Consider the following 15,688-nt stretch of genomic DNA (forward strand, 5'->3'; position numbering starts at 1 on the left):
AGGTAGGACACCATAACTGAACTTAGAGGTTATAATAAATGATCATTACTCTTATTAGGACTCTTTTTTTCTGGGCCACACGTGAGCTCTGACATCTCGGCTTAGCTGCTGCTTCCTGCATGTCAGACCTAATTACTGCAGAACCTGCTTTGATACAAGCTGTAGCTATGTTTGACTATTTAGTCTTTAAGGCTACATCTATATAACATCAAGTTAAATGATGTTCTTGAAAGACAAAATAAAACTCTTGAAGCAAACACAGGTTATCATATGGCTTCAGAAAATGTAGAGCATACAAGTCAGACTATGTTTATTATGCTTTACGAATTTTTGCATATTTTTGAATCTCTAGTACCTTCATTGATATTTCAACGCAAGGAGCATCCATCCAGCACAGGCTTCAAAATGTTCTGTTTTGTTCAGCAGCAAAGATTAAAGAAACTTACAGAAACATACACACATGAATGTAAGCAAAGATCATTTTCATTTTTGAGCAAAATTATCTTTTTTGCCTATACAGAAAACGCCATTGAAGTTGACATGAAATGAAAAAGAATCTGTTTTTAAATGCATGTTATTGATCTTGTTTGAACAATTCATGTATATGTTTCGTTTCTTTTTTGTTGTTTTTGACCTCATAATTTTTAAACAAAACGTCATTAACTAGATTTTCCGATGAAACGACAGACTTCTCTCTGGTGATGTATGCACAGCTTCTCCAATCATTTAATCCACTTAAACCATGCTGCAAGCCAACATCTCAAATCCGATCAACAACCAATGCACAGAACCAGGTCCCTGCTTTCAACAATCTGTTACACTCGAAAATACATCACTATATGGAAGAAAAGATCTGATGCAATAATAGATGGGGTTTTACTTTAGGCTTGTTTATACAAGAAAACGAGAGAGAAAATGAGAGAAAAAAATTAGGTGTATGGAAAAGAGGAATGTGAGCATCATAAAAAAGGGCTGTGTGAACATGAGACACTTTATCAAATGCTAATTTCACTATTTTTCCATAATCAACCTCTCTTGCATAATAAGCAGCTGAATTAATTCTGACACATATGCAAGGTTGCATTCACACCTACCTGCTTAAGAGCATCTTTCCCAGCACATAATATGCCACATGACTCTTTGGGCTCCTTTACACCAACAAGGGCTCATGCATGCGTGTGGTGCTGCTGTTGTAGAACCTGGATGTGCTTCGGCTGAGCCTTGTTCACAAGCAGAGGAAGGCACATGCACAAGTCTTGGATCAATCGTGAATAAGTGTTGAAGTCAGACACAGATGAGAAGAAATTTTAAAGTTGTTATTTTTGTTTTCTTTGCGCACAAAGTCAGCAGCACCATGCATGCATTGTGATACTCTCGCAAAGGTGTCGAAGACTGATATGGAAGAAAATAAATTGTTGATTGTTGAAGTTTATATTTTTGTTTTCTTTGCACACAAAAAGTATTCTCATTGCTTCATAAAATTGTGGTTGAACTACTGATGTCCTGTTTTAACAATGTCCTTAATACCTTTCTGGGCCTTGCACTTTTCAGTCGTGCTCCTGTCTATGCAGGGTCAGAAAGCTTTTGGATTAAAAAAAATATATCTTAATACATTTGTTATATTTAAAGTCGATATACTATTTTGTTTCTGGCAACTATCAGTTAACAATGAGCAATATTATATTAATAAAATAAAATTAGCCTTAAAATATTGCTCATGGTTTGATTGTGATACCTATATACCTCAATATCGCCCTTGCTTACAGGCTACTGTACGATGATCCATGAACACTATAGTGTACATCCTGTTATGCACCTGTCAATATGTGTCATGGCAAACTATCACTGGCACTATGACTCATTTCCATGATTTTCATTTGAAGTGAAGTCTTAAGGAAACAGATCTGACTATCCACCAGGAAAAGATGCCTTGCAAACCCATAAACAACATTGCTCTAAAATGTTTGCGCACATTGGGGGGAAATGATATTACTTTGTGCAGTGGCCAAGGTCAGCCGCTACTGATCCTCCCCCTGCTGTCACATTGTAAACACATGGGATCAAGGCATCGGAAATTCTCTTTTGTCAAAATAACATATTTGAGGTTAAACGCAATGATTTTTGGTAATGCAGTTGTAACTCTGGTGGAGAGCATGAGTTCAGAGGTTATATGAGCTTTTTTTGTTTTCACAGGCAAAATGCTTGAATAATGAAGTCGATCACTTCTGCTTTCTTACTCGTGATTTGTCTACATAGCAGGTATAAAGGCCACCCCAGACATAACAGAATGAAACAGATTAAAACATCTCTCATCGTAATCATTACTGTGGTTTCAGGAAATTAGTTGAGTAAACATTAGTTAGTGACTTCAAACAAGATGTAAGTGGTCTTTGGGGCCTATGATGGGTCACAAGCATAAACACTCCTGAACAAAAAAATGGTTCTTGAGCTGTCAAACTTAATAAATATTTACAAACACAGAGGTAATGCTGACATTTTCATTCTCAGAGAACCTTGATTGTCTAGCATCTCTAAAAGTAGTCCTCTTTTGGATTGTATGATTCATAAGATGATTGAATCATTGGCTTAATGTGTTTTCGCAGTTCATATAGGTCATGGATTACTGGAACAAAAAATTCCTGAGTATCGGGCTGTCACCAAAAACTCTTTCCAGCAGCAGGACAGGAAATTACGTGCCTTTTTACACAGACTAAATGAAAGATCCACATTGCAATTAGGAAGCACAATAGGAACATCCTCCTCCACATTGGGGTTAAGAGTTATGACACTCCTGGGAGCTCCTGTGCTTTACAAAAACAAGCCTGTAGAGTTTGCAACCTACTCAGACTGACCCTGGTAGGATGTCCAGAGTATGAAGATCTGTATCAGCAAAGGATTCGGTGAGTCTGACTCCGGGACACTGATTACACCTACAATACAAGTCAGCTCTGTATGGGAGTTGTGGGTCAGAAGTAAGAGAGAACCTGACACAGATGTCCCATAAATTGCTGAGACTATTCTTATAGCTTTGTGTTTTGTCAGAATGCTTTATGGGTTGAAGGACTGACAAACCCGTGCCTTGACTTTTTTAGTTAAATTAAAAAAGCTGTGGAAAAGCGCTTCAAATGTTAAAGGATTAGATCACTTCCAGAATACAAATTTCCTTATAATTTACTCACCCCCATGTCATCCAAGATAAGATAAGACCCTTATTCTTGGCTAGAGCCCTTTGAAGCTGCATTGAAACTGCAATTTTTACCATCAACCTGCCATTGTCCACTACATGGAGAAAAAAAACCTGGAATGTTTTCCTCAAAAACCTTAATTTCTTTGTGACTGAAGAAAGAAAGAAATAAACATCTTTAGGGGTGCACGATATACTGTATATCGGCCGATGATTAATGCGCACCTCATAAGTAAAGACGGTTATCTAATCAGCGGTAAATTCAGTCAGGTGCGTGATTTCACATAAGCCCCTTTCACACTGCACGTTGGACCCAGAAAATTTGCTGGAACATTTCCGGGTCGCCTTCTGTGTGAAAGCAAACAGGGATTGATCCCGGGTCGGGGACCTAGTAACATTGCCAGGTTCAGTCACGGAACGAGCTCTATGTGGACAAAAGCCAGAACCAGTGCTGTAAAGGGCGTGTCGTAGTGATGACGCGCGCTATCACGCGACTCTTTTAACTGGTGTTTTGAAGGCAGATCAACGTTTGTGACAACAAAAAAAATGTGCAAACTGTAATGAAGCAGAGATCAGTTAGTTCCTCACTTTTCGTGCTGAAGCTGAGATCGTTTGCCAGCTTCAGTGAAAGTTAACGGGCCAAGCGTTTACGACTCGTACATTACACGTCACACCCTGATGTCTTTACAGGACCTTTATGGGTTGTGTGTGAAAGCACGCATATATTCCGGGTAATCACTGTCAGTGTGAAAGTGCAAAATCTAGCGACCCAGAACAATTTCCGGGACACATTACCCGTGTTTTTTCCGGAATCGCAGTGTGAAAGGGGCTATAGATTATCTGTTATTACACAATGCCGTTGTTAACTGACAAGCTGTGCAAATCCAAGCTGATAATGAACGTGGATTTGTGTAGCTTGTAAGTTAACAACGGCTCCCTGTAGTAACAGCTATTCTATGTGAAATAACACACCTGATGGAATTTTCTGCTGATTAGAAAACTGGTTTTACTGACTAGATGCGCATTAATTATCGGCCGATATATATCGTGCACCCCTGAACCCTTGGATGACATGGGGGTGAGTAAATTATCAGGAATTTTTATCCTTGAAGTGAAATTATCCTTTAAGGTTTAGAGTTACAAGGGTATTTGTTTTGGGGTCAGTAAAATAATCAGCAAAGATACATTAAATTGATCAAAAGTTAACAGTAAAAACATTTAGAACGTAACAAAACTTCTATTTCAAATACATGCTTTTTTGTTTACTTTCTATTTATTAGAAAATCCTGGAGAAAACAACAATGTCATATTAAGCATCAGAGCCGTTTTCAACACAGGGTTTCTGCAGGGTTTAATCAGTCAAATTTAAGACTTTTTAAGACCTTTTTATGACTATTAGGATTTGAATTTATGACCTACACAAATTACGATAAATAACTTTCTAATATAATCTAAATAATTCCTTTCAAAAGTCTTTTTTTTATTATTGACTTTCATTGAAAGTAACAAGTTTTATTATTTAAAGAGTTATTCTATTATTTCTTAAGATTAAGAAACTGAAGCCTTCGCCTTATTTTTCTTGAGTATCAAGAACACAGGAACACTTAACAATTGTAACATTGTAAATTAACAATTATTTTATGCCATTACTTTACAAAATAGCAAGTATTATTGGTGTTTGGTCACAGTATTCAACACCCACAGCCAGGGCCGTAGCTGGGGTCAGCGGGGCCCCGGTGAAGGTTGTACCATTCGTTTATTTTTATTTATTTTTGCTATTTACACAATCTTGTGCAAGTTCACGTTCATGTGCAAGAGGGACTGACAGTGATACGCGGCTCTCTCCGCACCGAACACAGAGCGCGCGAGTGACCAGCTACTCTGTTCAGCTTTTCCGCGTCTTGTGTTAATTGGATGCTTGATACAGATTGTTAGCGACGGGCTTGAGCCAGCTACTAAACGCACCGTATTCGAGCCATAGATCGTTAAAGGTACATTTTCCCATTGTGATAGCCAGGATGATTTCAATTAAGCTAAGCAGTGACTCAGTATGACACAGTATGTTCGGATTTCGCGTGGGTTTCTGTGAAAGTCTTTCTGACAAGTCTGTATGCTGCCGCATGGACCTTGTAGTTCTGAAACACTGTGATACCAGTGTGATACCACCCCAATTCCTCATACAGAACTACAACAGGTGAAACAAATGAATGCCATTGCCGCTGCAAGCGCATTTTGATGGAAGAACAAATTAATGGACTAGCATATCAATTTAAGACGTGGCTAAATGTTTTTTATGACCTTGTATGGACAATCCGGCTGTTTTTATGACCTTTTATGGCCTTAAATTCTTATTGTTAAATTTATGACTTTTTATGACTTTTTATGGACCCGCGGAAACCCTGCAACATTTATAATAATAAGTAACATTTCTTTCAGCAAATCAGCATATTAGAAGAATTTCTTAAGGATCATGTGACACATGTTCACTGACTGGAGTAATGATGCTGAAAACTCAGTTTTGACAACTGTACACTGTATTAAAATAGAAACAGTTATTTTAAATTGTAATAATATTTAACAATGACTGCTTTTACTGTATTTTGATTAATGCAGGCTTTATGAGCATAGCGGATTTCCATCAAAAACATAAAAATACATATATATATATATATATTACCTTTATTTTTCAGTTTCATGACTTGTGAATTTTTTTTTTTTTTTTTTGTCAAGCTGTTTTTATGTATTTAAAACATTACCAGAATTAGTATGCATGGTGAAAGTATCCTGATGATGCTGATTAGGAGGAGACAAGGCGTAAAAAGTTGATATTGGAATCGTTTACCTCTACGAAGGAAAGTGAGGAAGCTGTATTCCTTCTCCCATGGTTGGCCGTGGAAGTCCAGCCTCATTTTCTCAGTTAATGGCACCTTTCAGTATCTGCAGTAAACAGGTGCTGGACTCAACACGGCTGGCATATTCACATGCAGGTACAGGTGGGTGGCCGTTGGCTGCTTGCAGCATCCCTCAAGTTTTCCAGGGGTTCCCATCTGTACCCATGTGCTGGCTCCACCACATGGCACAGGGCCCTGGGCCGGGTCTGGTCCATTCTTTAGCTGGCCTTGCACCACGCCTGCACCACATCTGCTTGCAGAGTCTGTTGTTCTATCACAATGAGCAGGAATGCAGGAGAACAGCTAGACCTATAATCCCCAACCATCAGTAATAGATGCCAAATATGAATAGTAAGCAGGTTATTATTCTTCTCCATCCACATGCTGGTATGTGCAGTGAGCATATTGACAGACACAGACTCCTGCCTGGCCATGAAGCTGTGACATACCATAGTAATTATATAGACTAATATGAGACATCAATTCTGTAAATTAACAAAACCACTGTCATTGTTCCCCCTTGAACTTTAAAGCTGACTTGTATGGGAAATCATATACTGTATATGTTGATTTAAATTAGTTAGGTTATTGTAGCCTTTTTCTGCAAAAGTTATTGTCATCACGTTATTTAGTTATTCAAAGTTTTAATATCTCACAATTGCAACAGTATCTTACAATTACAACTTCACTTCTCATAACTGTGAATAAATACTTCATAATTGTGTCTTTATATCTCACAATTTAACTTTATATTTTATAATCACAACTGTAATTCATGATTGCAAATTTAGTTCTCAGAACTGTGACCTAATATTTTACAATGTGAGTTTATTTCTCATAACTGTGACATAATATTTAAAAATGTGAATTTGTATCTCTTAACTGACTTAAAATTTCACAATTGTGACTATATCTCACATGTGAAACTTAATTTTTTCATACAGTACATACATGTGAATTTATATCCCATATTTGTGACTTAATATTTCACAAAGTGCATTCTTTTCTCATAATTGTGACTTTAATATTTCATGATGTGAATGCAATAATAGTGATCATTTTAATTTTATATCTCGGAGTTGCAATTTAATTTTCAAATTTCAACTTCTGATATCAGTATTGTGATTTCATATTTTAAAATGTTAATTGATTTCTTGTATTTAACTTCCCATCTCACACTTGAAATCTCATAATTGCAACTTTATCTTACAGTTGTAAGATATACTCTTATTTAAAAACTTTTCTCAGATTTACTTTTTTTCTTTTTTACTTTAGGCCAGGCTTAAATAATTGTTATTCATATAATTTAGATATATTTAACTTAGTGTGACTGTACAGTGTGACTTCACAGTGAACAGTAGCAGGAAATAACTCTGATAATAGCAGCATGTGCTAGATTCTCAATAATTATCTGTCTGCATTACAGTCATAACTTAACTGTATGAATGCTGGCATAAATAAATTATGCAGTTGCATTTTTATTTTTTTACATTCTCAGCCAAAGAAAATACAAATAACCATAATGTTGACTTGAATAATGCAATGCGTAATTTATTCTTGTCTTAATGACTTTGCATCTGCATGCATTAATTTACAAAGCAAAAATCCAAGTATTTTATTGTTTAATATTGAAAAGCCTTGCAATTTTCCAGTGTAGAGTATGTGCTGTCTAACTGATTTTAGCATGTGGGCTGACGTTATCAGGTGGCTTTTTCCACACCCAGTCGGGCTTATAATCAGAGCTCGAGCCAGTATGTCTCAGACAGGGGCGTCAATATGCATGACCTCCTCTCCCTCAGGACACTTAATACATTACCCAGATGTGCTCAGCAAGGTTGTACACACGCAGTGTCACACCATCAGATTACCCGCTGTGAGGAAGATGGCACGTGCTGGAGTACTCTCTTGCATATTTGCCCGGTGTTGTGACGTCACTGCTGGGGAAACAGGAAACAGTTGAGACTACCTGGCATCCACATTCCACAGAGCTGACCTGAGAATGGAGCCGATCCCGGGAGCAATCAGAGAGAAAAAAACAAGAAGAGCCCATTAAAAAGGGGAAATCTGTTCACTTAAATTATATATCTTTAAAGCATAAATGTCTTAAAGGGTTGTCGTGAGACAGATGCATATTCAAACATGAATTTGAAGTTGTAATGCTGTAAGAAATTGTGAAAAGAACAGTTTAATAAACAGTGTATAGCCTACCACAAATTTGACATAAGTTATTAATATAGTTAAGTTTGCAATTTGCATATTTTTTATTGAATCAAGAATGCATGCATGACCTCATTTTACAAATAACAATTCGCATAACATTCTGCACATTAATGTAATTCTCAGGCACTGTACTGAGCTAGCCAACACTTTGGCCTATTTAAGGAACATGGAAATAGAGGCCATTCTGTGGGTGACACTGAGTGCAGTGTATTCTTAGTATGTTGCATTGAGAATTATTCAAGTTTCACAAAGGAAAGGACTGTGGCAGATGAGTTGATTGTTTGCCCTGATTTCCTGAAAGTCAGCAGTCTCCACAATGACTACAATGGGCCTCGATGATTATGAAAATCTTGGTGAACACACTATAAACTTATATCTAATGTTTAATTAAGTTAATGTATCAAGTGAATATAATTTAAATACTGGACAATATTTTGATATATGCCCAGTAAAGAACAATTTACATAACCGCTTCAAAACTGTTTTAACTGAAAGAATAATAAGCACACCCATATAACCGACCTTCATCTAAAGTCTCTTTTTATGTCTTAATTTAATGAGGTTAATGTGTCCAGTGAAATATAATTAAAATACCTGATAATATTGTGAAATATATCCAGTAATGATCAAGCTACTTTTTCCAACGAGTAGGCCTAAGTTAGCTGATGGTTACATCGCTGTTTTCAAACACACTCATTTAAATTCTGCGTCTTATTTTTAATTAGGTTAATGTGCCTAGTGAAATATGATTAAAACAATGCATAATATTTTGAAATATAGTCCAGTAAGGATGTTTACCTTAGAGGATGATGATTTAACGGTCCTTTCTCTCGTTTGGAACTCCAATGAATCGTTTCATTGGAAAGTCCGATTCATTCTAGTGAATCGATTCACTCTAAACGGTTCTCTCTCTGTTGTGGTGAAAGGCGAGTCTAGGCTACTTTTTGGGCGAATTATGATGAACAGATTAAAAAATGATTCTCCATTTCATGTCCCCGTATTATTATGCACTCTTTTATGTAAATAATGTATTTTTTTTTCTTGCATTTGCCTGTTCAAGATTGATACTGTGACCAAATGGGATATATATTACTAAATATTTTGTAATATAATTACTAATAAAACCTACAATTTGTATAAATATGTATTTTAGTCTGTTTCTATGAAGTAGGCTATACATACAATGTGTAACTGAATATATGATTGATTAAAAAACACATTTAACACCACCTCTTAGAGCAAGCACACAACAAGGCTAATTGTAGACAATGCCAAATAAATGTATTGTTTAAGTCTGACTGAAATCAAAATTTTAAAATGTATGTAAACATATGTGGTGGTTATAAAAATAGATAAAACTAATAATAATTAGTGTCATCAATATGTCATCAAAAAAAAATAAATAAACTGAATGTCATTAATGCATAGTGTATGATTTTGGATGATGGCGATTGGTATTCCTTGCCTAGTATGGATGATTGATCATTTGATTATTTTTTGCCTTGGAACTTTCACCTGCTGGGGGAGGGGCGCGCTGCTGAGACAATACAGAGACTCAGAAGATATTGCAGCAGCTCCGTGTCCTGTGTCTTTTATTGACTCTTTTTCTCCCCTAATCAGGTATGATATGAGTAAATCGTAGGGAAAATACACTTCATATAAGTCAAGGCTGTGAAAAATGGCAAGTGTCATTGTTTGAAGTGCATTCATTGTGTATATATCTATGTCTAAAAGTTCGGTTCAAGTTTCCCGCGTCTGTATCACATGTACAACTAGTGAATGCTAAACTGATGGCAGAGACTATGCGGTCATAGAAATGTGAAAGCAGAGTGAATTAATAACATATTGGTGTTTTTGAGAACTAATTTAACAAGTTAAGTTACAGGTGGCAATGCTTAAAGGAAAGGAATCTGTTGGTTCATAAGAGAAAGTGTAATATATGTTCATGCTAATGGTGTGTAAAGAGATAATTAGTTTTGCTGACATGCTATGATTCCTGAGGTAATTTAAGAAGTTTAAAAGAGTTGAAGATATGGTAGACGGCACATATGTCTAAATGTTGAGTATCACATGAGAATATTGTATGTAATATGCAGTACGTATTATTAACATGCATTGAGATTCAAGTTTCTATTGAAATTATTTGTTTAACTTGTGGAAACAGTATCTGTTGAGAAGCTATATCTGTGATTAATTCTATATTTTTTTTCTGTATATTGTTTTTATCTAAAAGAGATATGTTGTTATACTTTTCACTGATATGAGAATGCAGAAATATTTGCATTAATGTGAGACAATACAGAGACTCAGAAGATATTGCAGCAGCTCCGTGTCCTGTGTCTTTTATTGACTCTTTTTCTCCCCTAATCAGGCGGTTAGGGTACTACACATACTGATGTTGAGTTTTGTGTTTTAACATGACACAATGCCCTTCCCCAAGGCCAGTGGAATAGATTGTATTGGGCCCACTTACTCTGAACCTAAAGGTGTCTGGGTCATAAGCCACAATTCAAGCCTCGGCCTGGGGCTGGTGGCCCCAATCACCCCCTCTCTCCCAAACCTTGAACATTCCCTCACAGGCTGTTAATAACAACCTCACTTGTGAAAAGAAAATGTAGTCACATGATGAATGTACCTTGACTGAAACGTTTCTTAAAAACGAGTACGACGCCTCAACTCACATCATAACCACAAGCTACTAGCACTTGTCTTTGGAGCCAGTGACAGAGACCGATTAAGAAAATCTGTGCTGAGCCCGGTGTGTGGCCAAACCAGAGGAGGGTCAAATCGAAGCCCTAAAAAAACCACGGTGCGAGATATTAATCAACGAGAGCCATGTTTCCTCCCTGCTAAAACGAACAGCAGGTTCCCTTTCCCTCGCCATGGGCTCTTATAATGCGGGGACCTGCCGGGGCCCAAACATCCTGACGGAGAGAGGCTTTACTCTTATCAGGCAGGAAACACTGCTTCTCCGCCACATCCTCTTTACAAGAAACACGACTCAACCGTTCCCAAAAAACGCAGGAAGACCAAGCCAGACTCCAGGATTTGTCAAACGCCCGCCACCGCCTCCCTCTTTCCCCCACTTCAGATTCCTTTTATCAAAAAAGAGGAGGAATTTGAAAAGAGAGGGAGAGAGAAACAGAGGGAGAAAAATAAAAAACGATGAACGTGTAAAACAGTTGACGGGACGAGGTGTATTTATTTATTTCACAGAGATTATGAAAGTCTGCATCAGCAAGATAGGACAGGCAGCAGAGGGGGGCGAAGGTAGGGTAGGAGGGGAGTTCCAGCGCTCTGCTTAAGACACAAACCCAGAATAAGACGAGGGGAAACAAAAGGCCCATGGAGATGGAGGCGGGGAAAAAAACAGCAGAGCCTGTTTTACACTAATCCTCTGATCCGCGGAGGAGTGAAACTGAGTGCATAATGGGTGTTGCTGATAGCAAACTGGGAACACAGGGTGGATACTGCCAGTTTCCAGGGCTATGGTTATGACGACGGCCCGCCACGCACAACAACAAATAATTTAGAGGTCAGCTTCTTGAAGGGACCTGAAACAGAATAGCGTTCAGTAGTAAAATAAATGTGTGGAATAAGCCTCCACAAATATAGGAAAAAATAAAGAAATATTTACTTGTAAATATTTCTAAAAAAAAAAAAAATTACTCTGAATATGAATATGAATATGAACATTTATAGTTTATATGCTCATTCGTGATAAAAATAATATTATGAAAATTTTAAAAAGAGCCAAAAAATAATTTTCTTCCATAAAGAAATCTTTTTATGAATAATAAAAATGAAACTTAGAAAAGAGCTATATAATAATAATGAAACTGAAAATAAACTTATAACTTTTAGTTTATATGTACTATTACCACTACTAACAGTGAGCAAAAAAATCTTTCAGTCATTACAAAATCAAGAGTCTTTTCGGCTGAATTTATTTTGTGTTTTTATTTAGCGGCGTCTAATTCAGATGGGACCTCAGAACATTCACTTTTAATATATCACAAAATGAACAGCATCTGCAACATTTTTTTTTCTCAAGTCCAGACCTACAGACAGAATCACCGTGCTGTACTTATATGGGGATAAACAATGCAATTTATCATGAAATCTTATGAAATCTTTTGAAATCATTGAAATCGGCCAATCTGAACAGTGTTCAACAAACATCAATACTGAGCTACGTTCTTTCGCTTGACATCCGTGTTGATATCTAAAAATTAGAATACTAAATGTATAAACTCAAAATTGTATTTGAATTAAATTAATATGGAAAACTTATTAACTGGCATACAATATAATTAATTATTATTATTATTTTAACTGAGCATACATATACATTTCTGAAATGAATGTAAAGGGAAAAGAAAGGGCAGACTTTCCTTTAAAATGATGTCCTATAAAGGAAGAGACCAACCTCACTTAAATAATTCTTGAGGTAAAACAATTGAGGTCTGAAAAAAAAATCAAATGAATATATCTGGACTGAAAAAAGCAATACAATAAGCTTTAATGCAAAGCAATTTGATATATAAATAAGCTTTATAGCATATGTACATGCTTTTGTGGCAAGATATGACAGCATTTTCTATGTTTGTCCATTTTTGTCTTTTACTTCCGTTCTTCTTTTGGAAACAAAGATGGGAATGAACTTCAGTTTTTTTTTATCTGTGCATCCCTGAGGTGTCCTTTGACTTCCTGTAGCTTCTCTTTTCCGCTCCCTCCATGGCCTTCCTTTCACCTGCCAGTCACATTGCTGACCCTTGTCGAGCCCACAGTCTCTGTCTGTGTCAACCGTCTCTGTTTTGGTGTTTATGAAATGCTGTAGTTGTTGTAATAGGCTGCCGTGGCATCGGCCAGTACAGAGATGAGACTGGTTTCCGTAGCACTGCTGGAGCAAACGGAAGCCGGCGTTACCTGTATGTGTCCCGTGACTGTCATCCCGCCCTGTTCAGGATGATAACTATTGGAATTTAGGTACTGGTCGAACTCATCTCGGTCTACCTCACCCAGCAATTCAGCCTGGCTCAGCTGGTCCAGACCCTCCAGGTGCCCCTGTTCTGGAGGGGGCGAAAGCTGGCCCAGGTGCCCCTGGTGCCCGTGATGGATCTGAACCTGGGGGAATGAAGGGCTGTAATAGGACAACGGAGGAGGTGTGATAAGGGTCGCCCCACTTCCCTGATGGGACATCGGGATGTGGCCCAAATGTGAGCTGCCACAGTGCAAAGATACCTGCTGGGAGTAATCGGGGTGGTAGTGGGGTGGACTGCTCATGTGCACTGGGGTGGGACGCCTGTCGTCTGGGCAAGAGGTGGAGGATGAGCAGGAGCTGGTGGAGACTGAGCTGGAGGACGAGTAGTAGGTCTGGTGTTCGTGATCCATGGCGTCCAGAGGTGACATCTCAGGTGGCGTGGGCAAGCCGTATGGGTACGTATCGAAGCTGCTGTTGGAACTGGCGGGATCTCTGAAGACCCTGACGCCAGGTAGAGCTGCGCTGGGAGAACCGAAGCCACCACTGCCACTCACACCGCTCTCGTCATCTTTATCGAGGGGGTGACAGCAGCCTCGGGGATCCGGGAGGGAGTTTTGGTCGGGGCCGAGGGTGGTCAGCAGGAAGCCAGGGTCCACGCGTTTACAGATGCGCTTCAGCTGCTTCTTCCTACGAGGACGGTACTTATAATTGGGGTAGTCCTGCATGTGCTGCACCCTCAGCCGCTCCGCTTCCTCCACATAAGGTCTCTTCTGCGGTGGAGTTAAAGCTTTCCATGACTTTCCTATTGGAGAGAAAAAACAGGAAAATGAAACTTAATACTTTATTTTTAAAGATCCATTTGGAGTTTTAAAAGATTGTCCAGTTAGTAACTGTTCCCTTTTCAAACATATTAGCACCAACATAAAATAATCAAATGGTTTATTAGTTTACAAACAGTTAGTTTATCTGCTTCTCTGTTGTGCGGCAAATTAAGCTAGATTAAATAATGTCTGCATAAGCATTTTATATATATATATATATATATATATATATATATATATATATATATATATATATATAGATAGATGAATAATCAACAACTAGTACAATTGCTTATAATGGGAGTTATAAAAATATGTCTTTTTGAAGATAGTTTTAAAAGCTTTTTAAAGGGACATTATTTGTAACTTGGCATACATTTTATGATGTTTGAATTACTATAATGGCAGTAATTATACTGAGTTTATTTTTTTTAGCTTTTAAAATAACTTGAAAGAATTTAAAAATAATTAGAACAGCAGAGAGAAAAAAAAAACATAATTTCCTATGAATGCCAATAACTGTAAAAACAGGCCTGTAATTTTCACAACTAAAATAATGTAGGCTACAGCAGTAAATAAAACTGATAACAAAAAATTATACACACATACAAATTATTATTTTAGAACTTCTAATTAATAAATTATCCCATGAAGTTGTTCACCTTTCTTTCAGTTATTTCCGATAAAAACTCAAGGTTTACTTAATAAATTTGAAATTATTTCTATTATTTATTTTATAGTCTCCCACACGTGTGGAATTATAAATGTGCGCTTTTGATCTAAATACAAATAAATACAATTTAAATGTCTCGTCTCACTGACTCAGATTTATTTCAGTTTTGTTTTAGTTTATTTTCAGTTCAGGTTCGTCTCGAACACGTTCACGCTCTCTGTGTTCTTTACGCTTCTCGAGTTTAAAACAAAACAACTATTTATTTGAATTTGTGTCTACGGTTAGTTTAGAAGGAATTAAACATGCCACTTTCTGTATTCAATATATAAAACAAAACTGTCTGACAAAAGTCGCACAAAACTTGCCAATAAGATTAATAACAATCACCTACTTTAATAATAGTAATAATAAATATGAGCCGTTAATAATAATGATTATTACACAAATAGCCTGCTGATAATGTCTCACCCAGCATCTTGCTCAGCTCCGCGTTGTGGAGATCGGGGTTCTGCACTGCGAGTCTCTTGCGCTCATCTTTGGCCCACACCATAAAGGCGTTCATGGGTCTCCTGATGCGCGGCTCCGACACCTTGTCCGCGGGAGCTCTGTGGGAGGTGTGACCGTCAGGTACGTCCGCATTTCCCGCAGAGCACTCAAAGCTCTCCGGCCAGGACGAATACGCGCTTATCAGAGCAGCCATGTGCGCTCACTAAACTTCGGCTTCCCTTCTTCTCAAACTTAGTTGCCCGAGCGCGAATGTGCCCAAGAGTTTCTCTTTTGTTTTTGAATTTAAAGCAAAGTAAAAGCGCAATCAGAGATGACTTTGACTGAGCAGCTGGTGGCTGAAGAGCAATGTGAGAGAGATGAGTGGATGGTGCTCGACTCCCTCTGAAGCTGTGATTCACTGTTTCCTCC

General features: G+C 37.6%; 1 protein-coding gene across 1 annotated transcript; it reads right to left on the reverse strand.

Annotated features, from left to right (window-relative positions):
- Positions 1–12,236: 12,236 nt before the first annotated feature.
- On the reverse strand, positions 12,237–15,688 carry sox7 (SRY-box transcription factor 7). Its single transcript, XM_052587231.1, has 2 exons — positions 15,242–15,688; positions 12,237–14,081 (listed from the first exon to the last, which is right to left on the reverse strand). The coding sequence occupies exons 1-2, from the start codon at positions 15,471–15,473 to the stop codon at positions 13,120–13,122; spliced, it is 1,194 nt and encodes a 397-aa protein (XP_052443191.1). The 5' UTR covers positions 15,474–15,688; the 3' UTR covers positions 12,237–13,119.

Source organism: Carassius gibelio, chromosome B20, assembly GCF_023724105.1.
Source record: "Carassius gibelio isolate Cgi1373 ecotype wild population from Czech Republic chromosome B20, carGib1.2-hapl.c, whole genome shotgun sequence".
In the NCBI taxonomy this organism is placed as follows: Eukaryota; Metazoa; Chordata; class Actinopteri; order Cypriniformes; family Cyprinidae; genus Carassius; species Carassius gibelio.